Source organism: Callospermophilus lateralis, chromosome 19 (genome assembly GCF_048772815.1).
Source record: "Callospermophilus lateralis isolate mCalLat2 chromosome 19, mCalLat2.hap1, whole genome shotgun sequence".
Taxonomy (NCBI): Eukaryota; Metazoa; Chordata; class Mammalia; order Rodentia; family Sciuridae; genus Callospermophilus; species Callospermophilus lateralis.
The window spans coordinates 8,390,130-8,404,991 of record NC_135323.1 but is presented as its reverse complement, the minus strand read 5'-3'; the positions used below and the strand labels follow the sequence as shown (position 1 = coordinate 8,404,991).

The 14,862-nt window shown below is 58.9% G+C and overlaps 2 protein-coding genes across 2 annotated transcripts; one reads left to right on the top strand and one right to left on the bottom strand.

The window, feature by feature from the left end:
* The first annotated feature begins 941 nt into the window (after positions 1 to 941).
* LOC143385411 (mesothelin-like) lies at positions 942 to 4,290 on the top strand. Its single transcript, XM_076840892.1, is given in 14 exon segments — positions 942 to 949; positions 1,036 to 1,090; positions 1,092 to 1,117; positions 1,245 to 1,368; positions 1,448 to 1,641; positions 1,818 to 1,908; positions 1,976 to 2,075; positions 2,315 to 2,514; positions 2,593 to 2,748; positions 2,941 to 3,083; positions 3,161 to 3,288; positions 3,639 to 3,733; positions 3,929 to 4,115; positions 4,202 to 4,290. Coding segments are annotated over 14 exon segments (1,596 nt in total).
* A 611-nt stretch (positions 4,291 to 4,901) lies between these two features.
* LOC143385410 (mesothelin-like protein) lies at positions 4,902 to 14,225 on the bottom strand. The gene is made up of 15 exons (XM_076840891.2): positions 14,099 to 14,225; positions 12,976 to 13,096; positions 11,866 to 11,986; positions 8,883 to 8,968; positions 8,665 to 8,791; positions 8,401 to 8,591; positions 7,890 to 7,980; positions 7,561 to 7,706; positions 7,172 to 7,355; positions 6,949 to 7,104; positions 6,750 to 6,877; positions 6,075 to 6,205; positions 5,911 to 6,005; positions 5,453 to 5,711; positions 4,902 to 5,101 (listed from the first exon to the last, which is right to left on the bottom strand). Exons 1-15 carry the CDS (start codon positions 14,223 to 14,225, stop codon positions 4,902 to 4,904), a joined length of 2,163 nt encoding a protein of 720 aa, XP_076697006.2.
* Positions 14,226 to 14,862: the final 637 nt, after the last annotated feature.

Here is a 14,862-nt window from a genome sequence, read left to right as displayed (position 1 = left end):
GGAGGCCTGTGTCTTGGTGGGGCTGGGGCTGAGCATGACCTGGTGCCCAGGAAAAGAAGTGTCCTGCCAGGGGAAGGACACGGGAAGCCCTGGCTCTCTGTGCAGCTCAGATCCGTACCTTGTGGTGCAGGGGCCTCAACTTTGTCCCCATGTCCTGTAGGCTGTGCTGGGTGGGACTGAGAAGAGGTGGGAAGGGGAGAGACCTCCTCCCTTCCCAGGTTGGGGTCTACCTGAGAAGCCCCCAGCCCTCCCCTCCAACCTCATGCCCTCTACCTCACAGGGTGGCTGCAACCTCTAAGGACTCAGGTTACAGAGATGGGACAGGTGAGGGCCTGGTGGGAGAAGGGCAGGGCTCCGGGTCATGGGTGGAGGTGGGTGACAGCTGTTCTCCCCCATGCCCTGGAGGAGGGAGCTGTGGGTACCAGGCAAAGGTGGAGCGAGGCCAGAGAGGCACAGGCCTGGGGGAGCCGTCAGCCTGGCCTTGTCCCCCAGGCTGTGCTCCTGGACCCAGGCTTGGTCAACACCAGCAACTCTATCAGGTAGGTCTTGACCCTGCAGCCTTTGAGGGCTTGGTGCCCCTTACTGGTGGCCAGGTGCCAGCCACAGTTTGTCCTCAGCCTTCATCCCCACATCCTCTCTGTCTACTCCCTGTTCCACCCCCACGTCCCCTGGGGAGAGCCTGTATCTCTCTGTGCCCCTCCCTGCCTGGAGGCTCAGGGGTAGAGGGGCATTGACTCCCAGGGGAGTGACTCCTTGCCCTTCTGAGTGTCACCTGGGTGAGGAGCCCAGGGGGACGCTGCAGGAGGAGGGTTACTGTGGGAGGGGGTGCACTGCTGGCCCAGCCAGCCTCGCCCCAGGCCTCCTCCCTGGCTTCCTGGCCTGAGTGTGGAACACGCCCAGGAGGGGCCCTGGCCACGGAGCAGAAGAATGTGGCACTCAAGATGGTCAGGTCAGTCCCCACATGTTCCCCTGGGCCTATTGGGATGCTGCTGCCAGAGCCTTCTGAGCCAGATGTCCCTGTCCCTTGTGGCTGAGCTGCCTGGCAGGTCGCCTTTCCCAGCACCTCATCCCCAAGGACCTGGATGCTTTCCTCACTGGACATGGCGCCCTTCCTCAAGTAGGGCCTGTTCCTGGGCTTGGCCGTACTTCTGTGCCCGGGGACCTCAAAGTGCAGGGACTTGGCTCACCAGGGGGCCCGCAGGAGGCCTAGTGCTCAGGGTGCCTGACCCAGACCCTCTGCGCAGTCCAGCGCCAACCCCGGGGTCCCAGGCCTGTGCACGCCTCTTCTCCCACATCACCAAGGCCAACGTGTTCCCACGGAGAACTTCGGAGCGGCGGCGGCTGCTGCTTGCAGCCCTAGCCTGCCAGGTTTGGGACAGGGTGGGGGCTGCAGGCAGTGAGGGGGGCTCGGCCATTCCCCAAGGCACTGAGGCCCCTGCATATGCAGGGCGTGCGCGGCTCCCGAGTGCTCAAGGAGGACGTGAAGGCTCTGGGAGCCCTGGCCTGTGACCTGCCTGGGCGCTTCGTGGTGCACTCAGCTCCAGTCCTCCTCCCCCGGCTGGCAGGCTGCCCAGGGCCCCTGGACCAGGGCCAGCAGGAGGCAGCCAGAGTGGTTCTGCAAGGCGGAGGACCCCCCTACGGGTAAGTGGCTGGTGAGTGCACAGTGGGTAACCACACCTGTGCTGGGTGCCAGGGCCAGCCGTCCATCATACCCTGTCAGCGTCCCTGCGGGGTCCCCATCACAATATCTGTCCAGGGCAGTGCTGGGATTGCTTCTGTCCCCTATTAAATCTTGGCGGCCCCCTGTATCTGGACAGGCCCCCGTCGAGGTGGTCAGTCTCAACGCTGGACGCTCTGCAGGGCCTGCTAGCCGTGTTGGACCAGCCCATCATCCAGGACATCCCCAAGGTGAGACCCCGGCCCCCTGCTGCAAAGCCTCTGGGCTATGAGGCTCAGCCACCCACTCTGTCCTCAGGATGTCCTGGCTGCTTGGCTGCTGCGCCACTCCAGGGGCCCATCCTGGTGGAGGCCAGAGCTTCCTGCCACCCTCATGAGGCTCCGGCGGGACACACAGGGTGAGCCCCTGCCCTGCCTGTTGGGCATCAGGCTGAGGCAGGATCCTAGGGTTGGGGTATCACTGGTCCCCCTTCCCCGGCCCACGACCCTTCCTGGCTCCTCAGCTGGTTCCCTCATAAACTCAGAGGGGATGGAGCCGCCCCATTTCTCCTGTGGGTAAACTGAGCCCCCAAGTCTCCCAGACAACATGGGAGGAAGGAGGGGTTGCCGATGGCCCCTGACTAGCCTTCCCCTGCAGAGAGGGCCTGCCCCCAGAAGCAGAAGCCCTGCCCCCCCGGCCGGAAGCCCCAGGTGGTGGATGAAAACCTCATCTTCTATGAAGAGTGGGAACTGGAGGCCTGTGTGGACGGTGCCCTGCTGTCTACCCACATGGACCTTGTGAATGCGATCCCCTTCACCTACCAGCAGATCCACACCCTCAAGTGCAGGCTAGACCAGGTAGTTGATGCCACATGCTACTGCCTGCTGGCCTCACCCAGGGAGTGGCCCTGGCCTTCATGGTCACCTTCTCCACAGACCTACCCACAAGGCTACCCTGAGTCCCTGGTCCAGCGCCTGGGCTACTTCTTCCGCTACCTCAGCCCCGAGGACATCCACAAGTGGAACCTGACCTCCCTGGAGACTGTGAAAGCCCTACTCAATGTCAGCAAAGGGCAAAAAATGGACAAGCAGGTGACGACCTGCCTGTGGGGCATCAGCACAGGACTGTGTGGCCTGATGACGGGGGCATCAGGAGACTCTGGACTCTGACCTGGGGGAACATAGCACAGTACTGTTCAGCCTGGGAGGACAGCTTAAAGTTTGCTGGCTGGTAGGGGTCCATCTCTCCCTGCTCCAAGGCACCTCAACAACCTCCTCCCACAGGTGACTGCCCTGATTGCCCGCTATGTGCTGGGAGGTGGCAAGTTGGACCAGGACACCATGGGTAGCCTGGCTGGCTTCCATCCTTCCTACCTGTGCTTCCTCAGTGCTGAGCAGCTGCACTCTGTGCCCTCCAGGGTCATGTGGTGAGTCACAGTCCTCTGCAGGGCAGGGTGGGCATGCTGTGGTCCCCACTCACTGCCTAGCCCCACACTGTCCCCAGGGCCATCAGACCCCAGGACCTGGACTCATGTGGCCCTAGGCAGCTACATGTCCTCTACTCCAAGGCCTGCGTGACCTTCAGGAATATAAGCCAGCCTGAGTACCTTGGAAGAATCCGGGCTTTCCTGGGTAAGCTAGGGCACCCTGGCAGGTGGGCAGAGCAAGGGGCAGGCAAGACCCCTATTTGCAGTGGCCAGTCAAGGGCCTCCCTGAATGCCCTCTGTAGGCATGAGTGGGCAGTCCCCCATATCCTGTCCCCCACTCCTCCAAGTATGTGTACTTAAGACGGTGAGCTCTGACTCTGGTGGGAGCTCTGGCCCTTTTTGGTTAGAGGGTTAGGTGGCTACCAGGCAAAGCCGGGACCAGGACTCCTTGGGAAGAAGGAGTCTTTGTAAGAAGATGGACTTTCTGTAGCCTATAGCAGAGGGTGGGGCTGGGGTATGTCATATGGCCTCAAGTTGGGGGTCCTTCCTGCACAGGTGGGGCTCCCATGGAGGACCTGAGGACACTTATCCTGCAGAATATGACCATAGACATGGCCACATTCAAGAAGCTACAGGTTGAGGCTGTGGTGGTAGGTAGGGATGGGACAGTGGGGTGCGACCTCTGGCTGGGCAATCAACATGCCAGGGCCAGCCTGTCTGAGAGCCAAGTCTGTACAGGCTGAGGTCAGCAGGCAGCTATGGGTGGAGGCGTGGGTGGTGTAGGTACAGTGGCACCCCATCTTCTGGGGCCTGAAGACCCTGATGAATGCCTGATGGTCTGGTAGGGTCTGACCGTGTCTGAAGTACAGAAACTTCTGGGGCCATACGTCAGGGACTTGAAGGCTGAGGAAGAGGACAGCCCAGTGCAGGACTGGATCTCACAGCAGCGGCAGGAGGACCTGGACAGGCTAGGGCTGGGGCTCCAGGGTGGCATCCCCAATGGCTACCTTGTCCTGGACCTCCGTTCCCGAGGTGGGCCAGGTGGCCTAGGCAGAGTCCAGGGAGGGTGGGGGGAAGGCAGAGGGCAGAGGGGGTCTGAGTCACCCCTCTCTGTGCAGAGGCCTTCTCTGGGGCGTGCCCCCTCCGTGGACCTGGACTCTTGCTTGCATCCATCCCAGCTGTACTCCTGGCTTTGACTCTGAGCTGAGGCCACCTCTTCATCTGCAGCAGGTGGCAGTCAGGTGGTTGCTGTCAAACCCTGAGGGTGTTTGAGCTCAATAAACAGTAGCACCTGCCCTGCAGGCATATCCTGTGATGTCACTGGGCCAGGTGGGAGGTTGTGGCTTTTGGGCTTCCTGTGACCCTATAATCTGGGGTCCATGTGGCCAGCATGTCTCTCACTCTCACAAAAGAAGAGTCCAGGGTGGGCCTCTAGGCTGGGGGGCTGTTTGAGAGGCCTTCCTATTGTGATTGATGGTGTCACCAAGGTGGTGGACACATACTGGGCCCTGGTAATAGGGTCCCTGTGTCCCCTCTGGGATCTGAGCAAATACACAGATGGCACAGTAGCCTTACATTTTATTCTGATCCATCAGGGAGAACAATGACCTTGAAGTCCTGCCCAGCCCAGGTGTCCTGGAGGAGGCAGGAGACTTGGGCCTCATCTTCCTGCCCGCCTGGGCTTGTAACTGGCCAGGTCTCTGCTCCTGGGAGCCAAGGCATGAGGGGCCGGCCCTGCAGGCCTCCTGAGAGGTGGGACACAGCTGTCCCCCTGGGGCTAGGGTCTGAGCCACAACCTGGGCAGGTGGCCAGCTCCACCTAGCAGCCCCCTGTTTCCTGCATGTGGTGCCTGTGGGCCTGGTCACCCTGGGGCAGCACTGTCTGCACTGGCCAGGGTCCTGGTGCTCCATGAGCAGTCCCCACTGGGCTCAGAGATGTGCGACGCAGTAGCAGCCACAGAAGGCCAGAAGGCAGGGCCACAGAGAGCGGCAAAAAACCCAGGTGGACTGGGGGGCTTCCTGTGGGCAGATAGGGAGGGGACCTATTAATTCCAACCAGAAGCCACCTGCAGCCCCCCTGGGAACCCCTGCTTTGGGCTGCTAAGTGTGGGAAGGCCAGTGAGGACCCTCTGCAACTGTTCTTCTTAGCTCCTCAGGGACCCCAGATCTTCCCCTCACCCATTCTGCAGATCTGTGGGTTTAGGAGGAGGCATTGTGTCCTCAAATGGGTCAGCAGGCAATGGAAGGTGACACTATGCCAAGCCAAAGGCACTTAGAGGCAGATGTGAGGGCAAGCAGGGTGGACACAGGGACAGCCTAGGGTCTACAGAGGGCCCTGGGCCCAGAGGGGAGTAAAGGTGTACACTGTACCTGCAATGGGGGCCGAGGTGTTGTTCTCAGGCAGGCCTGAGGTGAAGGCCAAGTGGAGTGTGGGGTGGGTGATGCTGGGGGGCCTGCTGGCTGCATAGGAAGGGCTGGGCCCAGGGTGGGAAGCGTCCAGGCCCAGCTGATCCCGGGCCAAGCTGCTGAGGCTCCGCAGCCAGGAGCTGACCGTGGGGTGGCTGCGGGCCTTCTGCAGGTCCCCCACATTCTGCCCCAGCAGGGTGGTCACGTTGCTGACACTCAGGCTCTGGGAGGGAGGCAGGAGGGTCCCAGGTCTGCTTCTGTGGCTGAGGAGGACCCCACAGTGGCAGTGCTTCCCGGGACAACACGAGGAGGGGCACAGAACACCTCTGGTCCTCTCACTCAGGACTGTGTGGACCTGCGATCTGGGGCACCTGGGCCAGCCAGCCCTGCCCTGCCTCCCCTCCGCCAGGGCAGCCCCCAACCTGGAGCACTCGTGGGTTGAGGTTGGTGAAGGTGTCGATGTCCATGGAGACATTGGCCTGGGCCAGGTGCTGCAGCTCCTCCACCGGGGCACCACCTGGGGGGGCAGTGATGAGAAGGGGCAGGGGGGGCTTCTGGGAGGGCACCACCCACAGGCGGGGCTCACCCAGGTAGGGGCGCATGAAGCGGTAGTAGTCAGCCGTGGACCTGGTGTTGTGGAAGGCCTCACGAGCCTTGGCAAAGAGCACGTCCTTCTGGCTCTGAGGGCAGGAGGAGATGTCCAGGACCCCAGCCAGCCTGCAGAGTGTGAGGCTGTGAGCCCCCTGAGAGACCTTCTGCCCTCTGTGCTGGGTTGAGCAGGTTCCCCCAAACTTGCATCTACCCAGAACCTCAGAATGTGACCTTATTTGCAAGTAGGGTGTTTGCAGAAGAAATCAGATTAAAAGACGAAGTCAGATGGATTAGGTCATCCCTAAATCCAGCATCTGGGGTCCCTATGGGAACAGAGGAATATGGACATAGACACAGGGAGAAGGCCATGTGAAGGAGAGGAAGGGTTCGCAGGAGCACCAAAACTTTAGCCATGCTGGGGACTGGAAGCACCCATGGGAGGGTCCTGCTGATACCCTGACTTGGGACCTCTGGCCTCCAGAGGTTCTAGAGAACACGTTACTTATTTCAAGTCACCTAGTTTGTGGTTATTTGTTACCGTGGCCCTAGGACATGAATGCACCTCCAGTAGCCCAGCCCAGACTGGATGGGTCTCCCTCCTGAGCCTTGGTTTCCCCTGGTGACCCTTGCCAGGTGGGTGGCCAGCTGTGTGGCTGTATGGGAGGCTCACCGGAATTCTGAGGGCTGTATGGTCTGGATCTGCTGGGGGCTCATCCAGCAGAGGCGGGAGCCCCCGATGGCCACCAGAAGGGCACTGGTGACCGTACCATTCTGGTCCAGGAACTTCTGCAGGACTGCCTGGGAACAGGGACAGGGTCAGTGGGGCTGGGTGGACCAGACGGCTCCCCAGCCACCCCTAATGCCTTCACCTCTGTCTGGTTCTCCAGAGCCACATCCGAGGCCAGTAGGGCCACAACCGTGTCTTTGGATGTGATGTTCCACTGGCCTATCTCAGTGCGTGAGAAGAGGTAGACCAGCGAGGTGATGAGGCGCAGCTGGTCCTCAGGGATGCCCTGTGGGTAGACCTGAGGCAGGCGGTGAGCTCAGTACCCCAGGCCCCGCTGCCTGCCCCTCGGGGGTCTGTCTCTGTACCTGGGCCAGCTTGGCCTTGATGACGCGCTGGCACTCAGCAGGCAGGGGGTGCTGCAGCAGGGGGTCCAGGTTGGCCCTGAGCACGGGGCCTCCCAGGCACGACTGGAGCTGGGCGCAGTCATAGTGCACCAGGAACAGGTTGTCACGCAGCGTGGCCGCTGTGATGTTGCCATTGGTACAGGGCCTCCCGGCAGGGTGGGCTAATGACCAGATCCATTAGCCAAGGCCAGAGCTGACCACCTCTGCTGGCTCCAGCCCATCTCCACTCTGACCTCCACTTCTGACCTCATTAGACCTTGACCACATCCCAGGTTCACCTTTAACCAACAACTTGGCCCACACCAGACAAGAGGGGAGCCTAGTCTGGGGGATGCCCATGGTGGCCACACCAACCTGCACCCCGCTTGGGCCTCCAGGATGCCAAGTTAGCCTTGGATTCCAGGAAGTTGGTCACGAAGTGCCTGGCATCATGCTGGCTGAGCTGTCCTGCCCGGCAGGCAGCCACCACTCTGTGGAAGAAGTCCAGGCCCACAGCCTGGCAGGTAGGCATGATATCCACACATCATACGGGCGCCTGGCCCCTCCTCCCACCCCAGAGACTCCGATGGTCTTGGGGCCCCACTAGGTCCCCAGAGTGGCTGGGAGGCATAGGCTGGTGGAGGAGACATCTGGCAGCACCTTACCCTGTGCCAATGGCCACTCCGCTGGCACCACCTACCTCTGGTACCTGTGCCCACACATGGGGGCTGATGTAGGTGGTCAGGGATCCCAGGGCCTGTAGCCCCTTCAGGTTCCAGGAGCTGGGAGGCCTAGTGCATGGGAAGGGGCACTGTGTTGGAGCCAAGGGCAACATCCCAACCCCCAACCTGCTGCCCCTCCCTGAGCAGGGTGGAAGAAGCTTCCAGGAGGTTCTCAGGTGTACCCAGAGTACAGGCAGGTGCCCATTCACAGCTGGTGGAGCCTGCCCTGTTGTGGGCACCCAGCTAGACAGTCAGCATTTCCCACCCTGCACCCCATGGCCTGTGGGGCCAGAGCAAGGCTGAGGGCTAGAGGCAGAAGGAGCAAGGCTGAGGGCTGAGGAGGTGAGGCAGAAGTCAGAGGTCAGTAGGGATGTGGCCATCAGTGACCCCCGGAGCCCAAGATCCAGTTGCTTCTTATGTTGTCTCAAGCAGGGGAGCCCCCAACCCTACCAACCCCTCCTCACCCTAGACCCTGTGACCCCTACCCACCCAAGCTGGGTCCTCCCACTGGCCAGCAGGCTGTTGAGGGCAACACTCTGGGCAGCAGTCAGCCGGGGACAGCGCAGCAGGTTCTGCAGCACATGAGGGTCTGAGGTCACGATGCTGGATGCCTGCATGTCACACACCAGGACCCCGAGGAGCTCCAGGTCTGAGGCACTGAGCTGCAGGTGAGGCGCCCCCTGCAGGGAAAGCAGGTCAGCACCAAGCAGAGGCCAGCCCCACTGTCCTTCCGTCTGCATTGGGGGCACCTACCAAGCAGGCCAGGGCTGTGTGTCTCAGGGTCACCCTCTGGTCAGGCAGGTTGGCCAGCAGCTCTGTGTTCCCCTGGGCAGCACGGTGGGTGAAGGCCCGGCAGTCAGCTTCCCTTACCTGGCTCAGGCTGCTGGCAGGTGGGAGGACATCAGGGAGGCAGGGCCAGGCCTCCCGCCTGCCTAGCAGGGCCCCCAGGAGCCATGGGTTAGGGCACTCACTTGTAAAAGAGCAGGAGGTCAGGCGGGTGGAGCCTGAAGTCACCCTGAAGGCCGCGCCACGTGGCAAGGTTGGCCAAGCAGCTGAGCTGGGCAGGATGGCAGCAGGTCACTCCCTGTCCAGTCTGGACTTGCCCTGGTGGGGCACAGCTCCAGCACCCCCCACCAATCAAGATTGCTACATTGTGCGCACTTATGAATACATAATGAATCCACCTTCAGGTGCAACTGTAGTGCCCCAGTTAGGAGGCTGAGACAGGAGGATCAGGAGTTCAAAGCCAGCCTCAGCAAAAGTGAGGTGCTAAGCAACTCAGTGAGATCCTGTCTCTAAATAAAATACAAAATCGGGGTGGGGATGTGGCTCAGTGGTCGAGTGTTCAATCCTTAGTACAAAAAAAAAAAAAAGGAGGAAAATGATAAATAAAGATGACATGCTATACACACACACACACACAAATTAAAAAATAGAAAAAAGAAAAAAAACGTGTGCTCTGCGATTGTGGGACCAGGTCACCACAGATGTCACCAGCTGTGCCCATGGAAGTGCATGGAAGTCCCAGTGACCTCGGTGGACTGGCCTGCCTCCCCTGTGGTGCTGAGATTCCTGCCCCAGTGCCCTGGTGCTCTGTGGCCGGGTGCAGGCTTTCTCAGGACCACCACCTCTTCTTGCAGAATTGCACACTTGGTCCTTGCTTGGGAGTCAGCTCTGCCTGGATGAGCAGCTGCTTCCTGTTTCTTGTTGACCAGTGTTGGAGTGTGGCTTCTCCATCCATTTACTTTTGTTCTTCAGCACTGGGGATTGAACCCAGGGCCCCTCTCATGCTAGGCTGTGCAGCCCCCACACATTTACTTTTAATCTACACATGTTTACATTTAAAGTGGGGACTTAGCGGGGTGCAATGACGCCTGCCTGTTATCCCAGCTACCTGGGAAGCTAAGGCTGGAGGATCACAAGTTGGAGGCCAGCCTGGGCGTCTATCTCTATCTCAAAATGTCTCAAAATGAAAAATAAAAAGGGCCAGAGTGGGCTGGGGATGTGGTTCAGTGGCAGAGCACTTGCCTCACACGAGTGAGGCACTGGGTCCGATTCTCAGCACCACATCAAAATAAATAAACAAAACAAAGATATTATGTTTATATATAACTAAAAATTAAAACAAAAAAAGGGCTGGGGTGCAGCTCAGTGGTAGGTACTTGCCCAGCATAGCTGAAGCCCTGGGTTCCATCCCCAGTATTTCAAGCATCCACACACAAAATGATAAATAGAAATAAAGTAGTCTTTTGTAGACAACACAGTTTTTTTTTCTTTGTATGTTTTGTTTTGTTTTGGGGACCGGGAAATTGAACCTGGGGTGCTTTATCACTGAGTCACATCCCCAGCCCTTTTCATTTTTTTAAAATAACTTTATTTATTTATTTATTTATTTTTATGTGGTGCTGAGGATCGAGCCCAGGGCCTTGCACATGCGAGGCGAGCGCTCTACCGCTGAACCACAACCCCAGCACCCTCAGCCCTTCTCATTTTGAGACAGAAGCTCATTAATTTGCTGAGGCTGACCTCAAACATGTGATCCTCCTGCCTCAGCCTCCCAAGTCTCTGGGGTTATAGGCGTGTGCCACTGCACCAGGCTAGGTCTTCTTTTTTGATCCACTCTAACATACTGTTTCTCTCTCTCTCTCTCTCTCTCTCTCTCTCTCTTGCACTGCTGGGCATTGAACCCAGGGTCTTTCATGTGCTAGGCAAGCATACCATCTTTCAACTGGTGCATTTAGACTATTGATGCTATTCAAAGTAAGTATCGGTATCGTTAGATTAATATCTACCATATTTTAAAACTAGTTCTGTGAGTGCTCTTGAGGCATTCTAAGGAATTCATCAGCTATCTGTAAAACATTCCTGTGATGTTTAGAGCAGAATCCACCTGAACACCGGGAATGGACGGACAACCTGCTACTAGGGGTTTCACTTCCCCCTGGACTTCACAGCCAGCCAACTCCATGAGTACCTTAGAGACACTGCTCAGGGCTCCTTTTTAAGGACAAACTGAGGAAACCACTCAGTCCACATACATATCTGATCAATCCCCAGCACCACCAAAACAAAACCAAAGCCAAGAACACATTCTGCACGGTTGGAGGCACTCTGGGGAAGGGCAGTAACCAGTCCAGAGGCCAACAAGAAAGGAGCAAGACTTGGAGACTGTCTCCTGCAGTTTGAGCCTTCACATGGCGGTGGCAATGGCTGAGGCCTTGGGCAGGCAATGCTGGCACAACCCAAGGCTTGGAAGCCAAGAGGATCCTGTTTAGAGAAGGCTGGAGGGAGAGTCCCCAAGAGCTCGGCGTTTCTCTGGAGGAGTGGGGTCTTTCTACTTTTCTGCATTTTCTGATTTTTCTTGAGCATGTTTGCTACTAATTTTATACTGGGACACAGTGCCCTCTTCTTCCTTTCAACCTAGCATGCTTCCTGAGTCTCATGACCTCATAATCTCATGGCCCAGGATCCTTAGGCACGCCCCAGGGAGAGATCAGTGGGCTGCAGAACCCACTTTTGGGTGTGTCCTGGAGGTCTGGAGGACCCACAGGGGGCACTATACACCAGAGGAAGCTAGGGAGGACCACGCAGCCATGTGGCAAGCCCTCATCACCGCCAGGGTGGGAGGCAGAAGCACCTGCAGGCAGATTGGCTGACATGACCAGGGGTCCACCTTGGACTGAACTGGAAAGCCAGCCCAGAGGAGTGACAGCCCATCACAGGGGGCCAGGCATCCCGTCATGGTGGCCCCAGGAGCCATGTTCTTGGTGGTTTTGAAGCTGGCAGATTGGTGCCTGCACTCCCAAGTCCCCTGCCCCAGTCCAGTCCCCGGCCCCCTACTGCCCATCTCTGCTGGGGTCTGGCTTGGTGCAAACCTGTGCCCACCTGTAGGCCCTCCTCCAGAAGCCTGGTTCCGCCTCCATACCCATGCGCTCTGCCTCTGTGAAGGCTTACCTGCCAGGCTTTGAGTGATACCCGCTGGGTGGCCAGGCACCTGATCAGAGCCGAGAGATGCTCCTGAGGCAGCTGGCTGGCTGGCTGGCACCAAAAGTCTTGCAGGAGGGAGGTTTTGACCCTGGGCAGGAGGAGAAGACAGTGAGGGGCCCAGGGATCAGGAGAGGCAGGCCCAGGTAAGAGGCAGATACAGCAGGTGGGATTGGAGTCATACTGCCTCCCAGCACCAAGGGAGTAAGAGGCAAGATGTGTCCGGTCATGGTCAAGGTCTGATCCCTGCTCCTTTCTTCCTCCTCCTTCCTCCTTGAGTACCCCATCGAGGCCAGACTTCTAGTTGTTTGGGGCCTACATGTGGCAACTGCTCACATGTGGGGTCTGCAATTGCTCCCAGGGCGCAGGCCCAGTTGGCTCAGGCCCTGACCAATTTTCTGGTGTCTGAGGGACCTGGAGGCACTATGGTGTGACTGCAGGCAAGGCCATCTCTCTGAGCCTCCCTTCCTTAGGGCATGACTAATAAAATCTCTACAGAGAGGGGTCTTGGGCCACATGAGCCTGGGCTTGACTGGTCCCCCTTGGGACCCTGGTCCTACCCAACCAGCCTCATTAACTGATTGCTCAGTGTGCCAAGCTGAGGAGTGAGACCCCTAGACAATGGGAGGAAATGACCAGGCTGGGACAGAGGGGCTGAAAGGACTCAAGATGACGTGGCCTGGTCCAGCAGTTGGGGTTGATAGCCTGGAGCCCCATGGGGAGACTTGGGGGCCAAGCATATGGGCCTTTGATGGTCAAGGCCTCTGTAGCTGGCTGCTACTTTGAGAATGCAGGGGACCCACTCCCACCAATGTGGAAACCAAAGCTGGACTCTGCACATACTGGGCTGTCTGGGGCCAGGTGGGTGAGTGACCTTGAAGGCAGGCCAGGTTCCGAGGTCACAGTTTGGGGTATGGTGGACCTACATGGCCATGACTGGACCTCATGTGCAGACCCTGGGTGTGGTCCCTCCCTAGAACCTCCACAGCCACCCAGGACCCCTCTTCCTCCCTTCCCCCCACTCTGCCCTACCATGAATCAGCCACAGGAAATAATTTCCAGGAGGGGCCCAGCACTCACCTGGCCCAATGGTCAGCCCCAGCAATGTCCGGCTCTCCCTGGGGGAAGCCCTTGACCTGGTAACGGGAGCAGTGGGCAGTAAGAGACAGGAAGAGGGTGAGGCCCAGACTCGCCAGGGTACCTGGAACAGAGCAGCCATGAGGGCTCAGCGGCAGCAGGAACGTGGCCAGTGGTATCCGGGGTCTGCGTAAGCCTCCCTGTACCCTGGGTGGGCCTCTGACCCCCAACCCCTGTCCTCCTGGAGGGGAGGCTCTGGAGGAGACCGGGGAGTACATGGGCTCCTGTGCACATGTGGCTTGGTCGGATAGTGTGTGAGGTGTGGTATGTGTGTGCACCGGAGCCAGTGTGTTCTCCGGCCTGTGCATGTGTGCAACTTCCTCCTACCTCCAGCCAGACCTCCTCCCACAGTGGCTCTGTGTCCTCAAAGTCTGTTTTGAGGCTCAAAATGGGAGGAGCAGGGGCTTAGCTCCCAACTCTTCCAGAGCCCCTCACTCTCTGCACTGGGGCACAGCAGGGTTTCCCAGCAGGATTGGGGGGCCGAGCCACATTCTTGCCTTGGAAACCCAGCCCAGGAAGTGGGGGCTTGAGTCCAGGTCACCCCCTTTTCTCACTGACCCTGAGCAGAACATTTAGAAAAATCTCCAGCACTGAAAGGGCACAGGGGGTGTGTCATTAGTGGAGAACCTGGTCACAGCCCAGGTAGCCCTGCTTGTGGTCTCCTGGGCTGCTGGTGCTGGGTGTCTGCCCTCCCAAGAAAGGCAGTGTGTCTCTGTGTCTCTACCCCAATCCCTGCCCATCCTTGGGGCCTGGCCTGGCCTGTGCTGGGGCTGGCAGTGGCCCCTGGTAGACCTGGCCTCACCTGTCTTGTCCCTCTTTGGACCCTGAGGACTGCACCCCTGGGGCTATGTTCATGATGCAGTTTTGTACCACCCGGTTAGCCTCATGCTTCCTGGGGGCCTCCTCTTGTTTACAGCAGGTCCCTTAGTTTGGGCCCCTGAGGAGGGGGCAACCAGAGGACCAGGCAGTCCCACAGTAAAGTGGTGGGCCAGCCACAGGGGTTTGTCATCCCAGAGTGCTCCAGAGGAGCCCAGGGTACCTCCTTCTCATGGAGGAATCATCTTACCCACTCTGGGGCTCACGGCTGAGCGGCAGTGAGCCCTGGTCATCCTGGCTGAGGTGTCCCGAGGGGGCAGGTCCTGGACTAGCAAGAGAGTGTGGCAGGGGCGGGCCTCAGGCGCCAAGAAGGCCATGTCCAGCGTCACACGGGATGTCTAGCCTGTGCCTGGGGCTGCAACCGCCTTGGTCTTGCCTTTGGGAGGAAAACAATCCCACAAATAAGCGTCAGAACAAAAGGGAGTGCGGGGAGGGGAGCTAGGGACTGGGCCTTTCTTATCACAGGTTGGCCCCTGGGACCACAGGCTGCAGAGCCTCCAATTAACACATCTCTCACAAACAGCAGTCCTGCAGGCATGGCGGGGAGACGCCAGCACTGGGTGGCCCAGGCAGCCCCCTTTCCCTCTCCAGGTCTTGGATACCAGTGCTGTCACTGAGACCTGAGTCCTGGGACGTGGATTCAGGCATGGAGGCCAGTGCTGCTGGCTGCCAAGTGCGCTGGCCCCTCACAGACAGCACACAGCCTCATGGACACAGCCTGTAGTTCATGGCTGAGTACTTTCAGATGTCTGGACCTTACGTGGCCTGGATGGGAGGCAGGGAAGTTATCACCTTTTGCTGGGGCTAAAATGGAGGTTTAGAGGGATTCAACTGCCTGCTCAAGGAAGCCCAGGGCCCAGATATGCAGCCTGGAGACCTTTTGTCCAGCTGGTGGCTCCTGCTTCTGTTCCTGCCCCTCACCTGAGCAGGAAGCACATCTGTGGTAAGCGGAGG